Source organism: Rhodotorula paludigena (genome assembly GCF_050403205.1).
Source record: "Rhodotorula paludigena JCM10292 DNA, Rt_paludigena_JCM10292v1_ctg7, whole genome shotgun sequence".
Taxonomy (NCBI): Eukaryota; Fungi; Basidiomycota; class Microbotryomycetes; order Sporidiobolales; family Sporidiobolaceae; genus Rhodotorula; species Rhodotorula paludigena.
Window position 1 is genome coordinate 522,892 of NW_027481451.1, and position 9,520 is coordinate 532,411.

A 9,520-nucleotide genomic window follows, 5' to 3' on the forward strand; every position below is an offset into this window, starting at 1 on the left:
TGGCTTCGATCGTCCTTTGAGAGTAGAGCGCGGCCCCACCTTGTCCTTCTCCCTCTCCCTCTCCTCGTCAATCATGTCGTACGACGCTGCTGCTGTTGCCAAGCACGAGGAGCTGCGCCTCGTGACTTTCTCGTCCGAGGTGGCCTTCACGCTGGGCGTCCGGCTGCGCGAGTACCTGCGCTCGAAATTCCCCGGCGAGCCGGCCATCATCGACATCCGCGCGGCGGCGTCCGAGCAGCAGTACTTCTTTGCGACGTGCGCCGAGGGGTCGATGCTCGACCAGATGCGGTGGGCGCAGCGCAAGCGCAACGTCGTCCTGCGGTGGGGCAAGAGCACGGCGAGCATGAACATCAAGACGAACGGCGGCAACATCCCCGCGCACTACGGGATCAACGCCGACGACGTGCGTCTCCCTGTCCAGCTGCTGCCCTGTGCTGTCCTGCGCCGCGCCCGCAGAGACGTCGGCGCCTCCTCGACCACCCTCCACTTGATCGCTGACGCAGCTTCTCTTCTTGTGGGCATTCTTTCGAGCAGTACGCGTGCCACGGCGGCGGCTTCCCCATCCGCGTACAGGGCGTCGAGCCGCTCGTCGGCGTCATCTGCGTCTCGTGCGTCTCCTCGTCGCCTCCACCCTGACCCGGTATGCTGACGGCGCGGTCTTTACACGTCGCGCGCAGCGGACTCAAGCAGGAGGACGATCACCAGGTCATCGTTGACGTGCTCAGCGAGCTCATCGAGGAGCAGGAGAAGGAAAAGGCCGCCAAGACGGCAAAGTAGGGCCGCCTCGACCAGGTCCTCTCGTTAGCGCGAGATACGTCGAGCACAGAACAGCAAAAATGCAATATCGCTTTGCAGTATCGCTTTGAAGTGAAGCGCGACACTAGCGAGCGACATCAGAAGCGAGAGCCTGCAGGATAGCTCGACTGAAGTGAAAGCCAGACAGTCACGGAACCCGAGGCACCGGCAGGAACGGCGTACACAGACTTGTTGTCATTGGGCAGGCAAGGGAGCAACACAGGATGGGGTGTAAGGAGTTGTATCGAATCGAGGGGATCTTGTCGAGCAATTTGCGAGGACGAACGGGGTGAAAGCGACGGCCAGCTGCGACACCTAGGCGGACCCGATGCCGGCAACGGCGAGATTAGGGCCAGGGTGGATCGTAGGATGTACAAGAGAGTGCAGAAGAGGCGAAATCCGACAGGTGGGGCGAGACAGCATGCGGGCGGGGTGCGACAGAGCTTGACGCGGCCCGAGAGGACGGCGGCGCATTTAGTCCTTGCGGGCAAGCGAGCCGACGGGCAAGACGGCGTAGCTCGTGTCTGGAGTGATCAAGTTTGCTGCCGCAACGTACCACGCGTTGAAGGCGGTCTGCAAATATGGGTCAGCAAAGAGCCGGAGCAAGGCTTGGCGGACACTTCAACGCACAACAAGCCCAAACGCGCCACCAGCGGTGCGGATCGCGTCGGAGTTGCCGGTCCCGAGGTCGGCGATGGCCAGGAGCATGAAGGTGACTGCGGAGGTATCGAGCGTGAGCGGCGAGAAGATCTGGCGAAGGACACGAAGACGGCGTACTCGTCAGGAAGAAGAAGACCGCCGAGAGCGCAATTGACGAGCGCAGCGAGCCGAGGAACATGATGAAAGTGAAGCTGTGGCATCGATCCGGATCAGTGGGAGAAATTCCGGAAGAGGTGGGAACGCGCGTAGGCAAACGTACATGAACCAGCCCCAGAGGAAGAACGACACGCCCGACGCCTCCATGTTCGCAGGTGATTGCCCCTCGTAGGACGAGCCAATGCCGGACCAGGGCGAGACAATCTGTTCGGAGACGAGGAGGACCGAGCGAAGCGTCAGCGACATGCTTGTCAAGGCGGTAGTCGACAGCGAGTGCTTACGAAGGCATACGAGAGCCAGAAGGCGCCGTACGAACTGAAGGCGGTAGCACCGAACGTATTGCTGTGCGCGCAGGGAGTGAGGTCAGTCTCGGGGAATTTTGGACAGACTGCAGTGAAGTCCAACATACCCGACGGCGAATTCCCACACTGACCCAATACAATACAAAAGAGTGAGCATCGGAGTGCGCGAAAGAAGCGCGAGAAAGCGAAGAGAACCGCGAGAAGGAGGGGAGAAGGCTCGAAACGTACTGCCGGCAAGGAGCTGGGCCAAGCCGCCGTAGAACAGGGCCTGCATGTGCGGTTTTGAGTCAGTCTGGATGACCGTCACCAGCAAAGATGGCGAAAGGAGACGCACAGGACCGACGACAATGTTGGGAACCGAGACATCACGAGCGCGGACTGCGTGCGGGAACCAGTCCGGGCAAGTTGTTAGCGATGGTTCTGCACGTGAGAAAGCTCGCCGGCAGGCTGCCAGACTGAGCCAGCATAGGAAAAAGAGACGAGCGCCGAGCGGAGGGCCGCGCGGGCAAACAGGAGCTCCGCGCTCGCGCCCCCTCCATCTCCGCCCCAACGGCAGGAGCTCACCATTGATGAGCGAGAGCATGAACGTCGTCAGGGCGAAACCGCAGAGGCCAAGCGGCGCCGGGTTCGCAAACTTGCGGTGATAGACGGGGAACGCAGGCTGGCTCTGTGGGCGTCATCGATTCCCTCTCAAGGGGTCAGCAGGTGCACTTCCCTGCAGTGGCTCGATGCGTAGGCGCAGGACGCACGCGGTCGAGCGGGTGCCCGCCGGGCGTGATGTTGCGCAGGTTGAGCGGTGCGCCGCCCTCGGACGAGTACGACTGGCCTGCGTTGGGCGCGCCCGCCGCATGGGTGTTCTTCTCGAGATCGTGCGGCGACGTGCCACCGTGCAGCGAGGAGCCGTTCGTCGAGGCCATGGCAGAAGAGTGTGCGAGTAGAGTGCGGTGGTGAAGCGGCGAGTCTGAAGCAAGAGCGTGCCGGCAAGGAGAAGAAAGACGAGAAAGTTGGGAAGTGCAGAAACGGACGACGCGCGCGAGCGATGCCAAACTTGCCCATTCGGGCCTGGCCAGAGCGGGGCACGTCGGAAAATCGCGGGGGCCTCGTGAGCAGGCCCGGACTCCGCAGAGCCGAGTCCCCGGGTCCAATCGAGCCAATCGCTGTCTCGCAAACCCTCTGCGTCGCTGCGGGTGAAGCAGCGCGCAGGGTTGAGCAGCCACAAATGAAGCCGAAGAACCCAAGTGGGGAGCGCAGGGAGCGGGTGCGGGCGGGATCAGAAGATGGCCAACAACGTGGGTCGCATTGACGATGCCTCGACTGGCGGGTCCGGCACCGCTGCGGAACGAACGACTCTACAGAGACTGGGCAAGACAAAAAGGCGGGAGAGACGGAAGGGACGAGGCCGGCAGGCGGGAACGACCGACTCAGTCCTTGCGCGCGAGAGACCCGACCGGCAAGCTCGCATAAGAGGTGTCGGGAGTGATCAGGTTCGCCGCGGCGACGTACCACGCGAGGAAGGCGGTCTGTCAAGGCGAGGTCAGCGGGAGTGGGTCACGGTTTTAAGCGAACCTTGACGCACGATGATGCCGAAGGCGCCGCCAGCGGTGCGAATTGTCTCCCACGCGCCGACGTGCAGGTCGGCAATGGCGAGGAGGAGGAAGGTGACTGTGACACGGTTGCGGGCGTGAGCAGCGGGCGGTAGCGAGGCTGAGGGAAACACGCACTTGTGAGGAAGAAGAAGACAGAGCAGAGAGCGATTGACGAGCGGAGCGACGCGATGAACATCATGAAGGTGAAGCTAAGTGGTGGCGAACCGCAAGTCAGCACGGCAAGGCAAAACTTGGCCGGAGCAACAACCGGGACCCACATGAACCAGCCCCAGAGGAAGAACGAGACGCCGGTGGTCAGCATCTGCGGGTCGGAAGAGTACGCAGCGCTGATGCCGGACCACGGCGACGTGATCTGCAGAAGGATAGCAGCAAGCGCCGAGTCAGCAAGCTTGTCCCAGTCTTTCCCAATCTTCCCGGAACCTTGGGGTCTGCCCAACTTACGAAAGCCCAGGACAGCCAGAATGCGCCGTACCACGAGAAGGCGGTCGCTCCGAAGGTGTTGCTGCGAGCCAGTCAAGCGCGTCAAAAACGATGGCCTTCTCAACAAGGTGCAGAACGAGAGGCGGACCCGACTGCGAACTCCCACACTGCGATGCGGTGAGAGCAGACAGGTCAGTGAACATGTCTTGAGCGAGCGAAAGGAGGGACAGTCGCATCGGTGCGAGTTCGGGCAGAAAAAAGGGACGCACTCCCAGCGAGCAGCTGCGCGAGACCACCGTACCACAGAGCCTGCTCTCCGAGTGGCCATATTAGTGACGATCTCGGTCTGCCTTGTGATGGTGAGACAACTCACGGGACCGACGACAACGTTAGCGACCGAGACATCGCGAGCGCGAACTGTCGTACGAAAGAAACGAAGGCCTGATCAGCGCAATCCACTGGATGTTGGAGCACAGCGGGAGCCGAGAGTCTGTGATTTCGAGCGGGACGTCGCAGCGATTCCGATTCCAGCGTGGATGACCCCGGGAAACTCGCGAAATCACGTCGACCCGGCGAAGGAGAAGGGACGTACCGTTAATGAGGGACAGGACAAAGGTCGTCAGCGCGAAGCCGCACAGTCCGAGCGGCGCCGGGTTGGCGAACTTGCGGTGATAAACGGGGAAGGCGGGCTGGCTCTGTTCGAAGGCAAGCGACGGTCGAGATAGGTAAACCTCATGTGACCCTTTCCGCTTAGACGACAACGCAGGCGAGACGAACCTGGTCAAGGGGGTGTCCACCCGGCGTGATGTTGCGCAGGTTGAGAGGCGCGCCGCCCTCATTCGAAGCGTACGAGGACTGGCCTGCGTTCGGGGCGCCAGCGCTCTTCTCCAGGTCGTGGTGGTGGTGGAGCGACGAGCCGTTAGGAGACGACATGCTGATTGCGCTTGAAAGTGTAGAAGGCGCAAGAGCGGATGAAGTGCGCGAGATGAGCGACGCCTCGAGCAAGATGCAGGGGAGAGAAAGCGAGGAGACGAGCGCAGCGGGCGCCCGTCTTTTTTGCCCCAACGGAGCGTGCACAAAGCGGGGCCAGTCGGAGAGCAGGAGCGGGGCGCCAAGAGGTCGCGCACGAACGTTCACTGTGATCGGGAGCCACGAAGGAGAGACCCGCCCGGCTGGGTCCAATCGCGGACCAGGGGAGAGCCCTCGCGGGACGATCCAGCCATATGCAGCGGTCCGAAAGCAGCACAAGGCGCCCTGGGTGCAGACCGTACGCCGGAGACCAAAATCAGGTGCAGTACGACAAAGTTCGAGCGGGCGGTGAGGGGGATGAGGCGCGCTCCCTTGCCCCGCACGAGCGCGATAGACAGTCTGGCGTCACCCCAGACGGGCACGGAATGCCTTGGCAGCCTCGCGGTGTCCGGCGAAGGACGACAGTGGCGCCGAAAAGAGGAGAGCGAAACCACCCGAGAGCGCCCGGCGCGCGCAAGACGCCGGTTGCGCGGGGGCGGACAAGGCCAGGTGCGCGCGGCAACGCCATTCTTCGGCTGCGCGAGGTTTACAGGAAGCACCACTGCTGACAGTCTTTTGCGACTGCTTCAGAAGAGCGAACGAACGCGAGAGAAAGGAGAGCGACAGCGACGTCACCGTCTGGACCGGAGCGCACCCGCTGCGCCGAGCGACTCTCACCTCGACGTCGTCCGTCCCAGAGACCGTGGAGCCGCCAGCAGACCCTCGGGACAGCATGTCAGCCTCGCAGCTGTGCACCACGCTCGCCTGCTCGGTCACGCTCGCGACGGCCGGGGGCATCGCCTCGCTCTCGTACTCGTCCGTGCCGCTACTCAGCTCGCTCGCGAAGCGCGCCTCGGTCCCAGACTCGCTCGCAGACCTGCGCGCACTCTTCTCGTCCGGGTCGCACGTCTTTCCGCAGCTCGCCTCGCTCGCGGCCGCGCACTTCGCTTCCTCCGCCTACTCGTCGTCGGCAGCGTCTGCGGCGCGCACCGGCTACAGCCTCGCCGCGGGCCTGACCGCCTCGATCCTCCCCTTCACCGTCGCCGTCATGCTCCCCGCCGTCAACGCTAAGCTGATCGAGCTCGACGAGCGCGTCAACAAGAAGAAGGACGCCGCGCGCGAGCCGAGTCAGGACGAGGTCGTGACGCTCTTGCGCAAGTTCGGCGCCTACAACGCCGTCAGGGCTGCACTCATCGGCGCGGGCGGGGTCGTCGGCGTGTGGACCGCTGTGGTGGCGTGAGGCAGCTGAGGAGGGGGACAGGTCGGGAGGAGTCGCATCGCCTGTCAAGTCACGAGTAGGAGGGAACGCCAGCTTGCAGTGATCAGTGCCCCTTTCTTGCCACTCACTCGTAAGCGTGCCAGGCAGAGTCGCGCGCAAAGCCAGTTACTCAGCCCGCCTCGCTACTCGCGCTCGCAAGCTCCATCTCCTCCTCCTCCTCGTCCTCGTTCGCGCGCTTCCTCTGCGCACCAAGCTCCCTCTCCCACGCCTCCTTCTCTTTCCTCCACCGCTCCCACTCCCCCCTCCTCCGCTCGACCAAGTCCCGCGGCGGCGGAACCCTCGCGAGCGCCTCGTGCATCGCCTCCCACGTCTCCGCGCGCGAGGGCGCGACGAAGTGCGTCGACGAGGAGAAGAGCGGCGTGCGGTAGTCTGCGAGGCGAACAAGCGGGAGCGGCGGTGGGGCGGATTGCGGCGGGGCCGGCGGAGGAGAGGAGGGGGGAGGCGGCGGAGGATCGGAGGGGGGAGGCGGTGGAGGAGGGAGTTCGGCAGGAGGTGGCGGAGGTGGCGTACAAGATGCCGAAGGACTGGCACATGGTGGAGATACAGCAGGTTCGGGCGCAGCAATGGGCAGAGGAGCTGCGAGGGTCCTAGAGGCAGAGTCGGGAAGCGCAGAGGCTCCGCCGACGCCGTAGATCTCGAGGTCGTCGACGTCGTCTAGATTTTCGATCTCGTCGTCCGCCTCATCCTGCGTGAGCGCTAGTATACGCTCACGCATGCGCGTAAACGGGTCTGCAGCGCACACCAAGCGACGGACAGGCGGGTATCAGCACGCGGCGTTGCGTTCTCGCAGCGGATGACTCGACCGCACCGATTCCTCCTTCCTCCATAGTCCACCCGCGCGGGTACCCGAACGTCCAGATCCTCCTCACCCACTCCCACTCGTCCGTCTCGAACGCCCTTTCGCCCGCAACCGCCGCGCGCAACTCGGGCCCGACCACCCCCGGACGAAACCGCGCCCAGCACTCGAGCGCGCGCGAGCGCGCAGAAGGCGCCGAGGGGCCCGCAGTGAGTCGCTGCGGCGTGCCAGATCCCGAGGTCGCGCGTGTGGACGAGAGGGCCGAGGCGCGCTGTGCGTGGTACGACGCACGGTGGGCGGCGATGGAGATGGGGTCGTGGCGGAAGGGGCAGGATTGGAGGCTGTGGTCGGGCGAGAGGCAGTTGAAGCACGTCCGCGGAGGAATGAGGTGATTCAGGTTGGTGGGGGCTGCGACATCGGAAGGAGGGGGCGAGGGCGTGCGCGCCTCGCCGAGGATAGGGAGGTGCGAGGATAAGGACGAGGAGAAGTAGTCGTATGAGAAGCCGAGACCGAAAGAGGCGTAGTGCGAATCGTCGACGATTGCAGAGGGAGAGGCGGTTTCGAGATAGAGCGGAGGTGAGGCGGACCGAGGTCTCGATGGTTCCGGAGAAGCGGTGCGCACGCGCTTGCGGCACTCGCTTGTCGTTTGCTCGGGCGCAGATCGCTTGGCTGCGGGCGTGACGGTGAGCGAGCTGCTGCGACTTCAGGATGATGGACAAACGCACCTGCTGCTACCGGTTCATGATCTGTTGCTTCGGTGCTTTCTCCTGGTTGAGCTTCTCGGTCCATTCGCGCACGAGTTGAGCGAGCTTGTCCTTGTCGATGCGGTGCTTCATCACCCGTCCGCCGTAGCCTTTCCTGCCCGCGAGCGAGTCGAGCGAGTCGTCTGCGCTCAAGTGCAGGACGGGGATGTCGTACTGCGGTGGGAGGAGAGAGTCAATCGGGAACTCCTCGCCGCAGCACCGCAACAACCGGGGCTGGCCATGCAAGCGCGAGGGAGACGAGGCGAACCTGGTACAGTCGTCGCCAAGCGGTGCGCTCGTACTCGAGATCGTCGTCCGGCCCCTGCTTTGCGATGTCGTAGAAATTCCAGTGGAAAGGGACAACCTTGCGCACGTCCTCGAGGTCTGCCTTTGCGACGTCGCAGAGCGAACAGTTCTTGGTCTTGCCGAAGAGGGTGAGGGTCGGAAGACGTTGCGATCGGGGAGGCATGCAGCGAGTCTGACACGCAGTCTGGGAGTCTGTTAAGCGCAGTCCAAGCGAGTCTCGAGCTGTACAAGTGAGTGTGCGCGAGCAGTGCGATGTAAAAAGAAGCGAGGAGGCGATCAACCTTGGGACGCTCTGTCGGCTCGTCCCCTCGCTTCCGAAGCTCTGGTTCTGCCATAAACCCGCTCTCTGCTCTCTCTCAGACCGCGCTGTCCGCTCTGGACTCAACCCGGCTGCTTGCGTGCTCCACGTCCTCCCCGTTTCCGCTTCATCTCCCTTAGCTTCTCGCCCTTGACACGCTGCCGCCATGTTCGGCACGACGCTCGTCCGGCGTTGAGCAAGTCTGCACACAGACCACGGGAGTTGTCCACGGCTGCTACGCCTCGCGCTCGACCAGAACACCTTGCAGCCGGTCAGCATCGCCTTTCAGCGTCACGCTCCTCCCAGACGGACCGCAGGGCGCAACGAAGGCGATGCTGAGCTCTTTACTGAGCTCCTTGACGGGGTCCACCGCCCCAACAAAGCCCGCGACCGACACGCTCGAGTGCACGGCGGATTCCGCCTCAGCCCCCGACTCGTTCACCTCGTCATCGAGCCCCGCCCTGAAGCCTGCAAGCGCTTCAACATCCGCGTCTGAACCCGTCCCATCGTCCGACCCTACCCCAACGTCCGACCCGCTCCTCCGCTCAGCCTACTTCCAGCGCCTCGTCGCCCGCTCCCTGCACCCGCCCGACCGCCTCGCCGCGATCCGCAGCGCGGCACAGCGCGACGAGCCACCGCGCGAGCCGGCACCGTGGGAGTGCTGCGACTCGGCGTGCGGGCTCGAGTGCGTCGTCAACAAGTGGTGGGAGGAGGAGAAGAGGTGCGCTGCCTCCCGCCCCTCCTGGGTCGCCTGACTCATTCGCAAGGAATAGACGAGCTGACTGGCAATTGTTGAGCCGGTGCAGCTGGCGCGACCTCCATCCAGACTGGAAGCAGATCAAGCAGCGCCTCAAGGACGAGGAGGAGGACCGCCGTATCGCCGCCGAGGAAGAAGCGGCGCTCAACGGCTGCGACGGGCCGCAGCAGGGCGTCGAAGAGCAGCGCGCGGCGCGCGGCGACCCGGAGATTGAGATCGGCGTCGAGAGGGAGACGAGGGACGCGCTGCCGCGAGTCGAGGATGGCGTGGCGTCGCTGGCGCTAGACAGCTAGAGGGGGGGGGGGGGGGGGGGGGGGGGGGGGGGGGGGGGGGGGGGGGGGGGGGGGGGGGGGGGGGGGGGGGGGGGGGGGGGGGGGGGGGGGGGGGGGGGGG

At 64.3% G+C, this 9,520-nt stretch overlaps 6 protein-coding genes across 6 annotated transcripts; 3 read left to right on the forward strand and 3 right to left on the reverse strand.

Moving 5' to 3' along the window:
• Positions 1-73: 73 nt before the first annotated feature.
• JCM10292_006227 (uncharacterized protein) lies at positions 74-777 on the forward strand (the record flags this gene model as incomplete). Its single annotated transcript, XM_076647152.1, has 3 exons — positions 74-403; positions 535-608; positions 678-777. 3 exons carry the CDS (start codon positions 74-76, stop codon positions 775-777), a joined length of 504 nt encoding a protein of 167 aa, XP_076507490.1.
• A 492-nt stretch (positions 778-1,269) lies between these two features.
• Positions 1,270-2,830, reverse strand: JCM10292_006228 (acetate uptake transporter family protein; the record flags this gene model as incomplete). Its single annotated transcript, XM_076647153.1, has 10 exons — positions 1,270-1,368; positions 1,426-1,511; positions 1,573-1,646; positions 1,715-1,815; positions 1,893-1,953; positions 2,021-2,039; positions 2,142-2,181; positions 2,248-2,291; positions 2,478-2,580; positions 2,663-2,830. 10 exons carry the CDS (start codon positions 2,828-2,830, stop codon positions 1,270-1,272), a joined length of 795 nt encoding a protein of 264 aa, XP_076507491.1.
• A 504-nt stretch (positions 2,831-3,334) lies between these two features.
• On the reverse strand, positions 3,335-4,873 carry JCM10292_006229 (acetate uptake transporter family protein; the record flags this gene model as incomplete). The annotated part of the gene is made up of 10 exons (XM_076647154.1): positions 3,335-3,433; positions 3,490-3,575; positions 3,635-3,708; positions 3,778-3,872; positions 3,962-4,022; positions 4,089-4,107; positions 4,210-4,249; positions 4,314-4,357; positions 4,533-4,635; positions 4,718-4,873. The coding sequence occupies 10 exons, from the start codon at positions 4,871-4,873 to the stop codon at positions 3,335-3,337; spliced, it is 777 nt and encodes a 258-aa protein (XP_076507492.1).
• Positions 4,874-5,681: 808 nt separating this feature from the next.
• Positions 5,682-6,188, forward strand: JCM10292_006230 (DUF1772 domain-containing protein; the record flags this gene model as incomplete). Its single annotated transcript, XM_076647155.1, has 1 exon — positions 5,682-6,188. One exon carries the CDS (start codon positions 5,682-5,684, stop codon positions 6,186-6,188), a length of 507 nt encoding a protein of 168 aa, XP_076507493.1.
• A 148-nt stretch (positions 6,189-6,336) lies between these two features.
• MGP12 (Mgp12p) lies at positions 6,337-8,235 on the reverse strand (the record flags this gene model as incomplete). Its single annotated transcript, XM_076647156.1, has 4 exons — positions 6,337-6,956; positions 7,036-7,715; positions 7,759-7,940; positions 8,035-8,235. 4 exons carry the CDS (start codon positions 8,233-8,235, stop codon positions 6,337-6,339), a joined length of 1,683 nt encoding a protein of 560 aa, XP_076507494.1.
• A 467-nt stretch (positions 8,236-8,702) lies between these two features.
• Positions 8,703-9,420, forward strand: JCM10292_006232 (uncharacterized protein; the record flags this gene model as incomplete). The annotated part of the gene is made up of 2 exons (XM_076647157.1): positions 8,703-9,091; positions 9,177-9,420. The coding sequence occupies 2 exons, from the start codon at positions 8,703-8,705 to the stop codon at positions 9,418-9,420; spliced, it is 633 nt and encodes a 210-aa protein (XP_076507495.1).
• Positions 9,421-9,520: the final 100 nt, after the last annotated feature.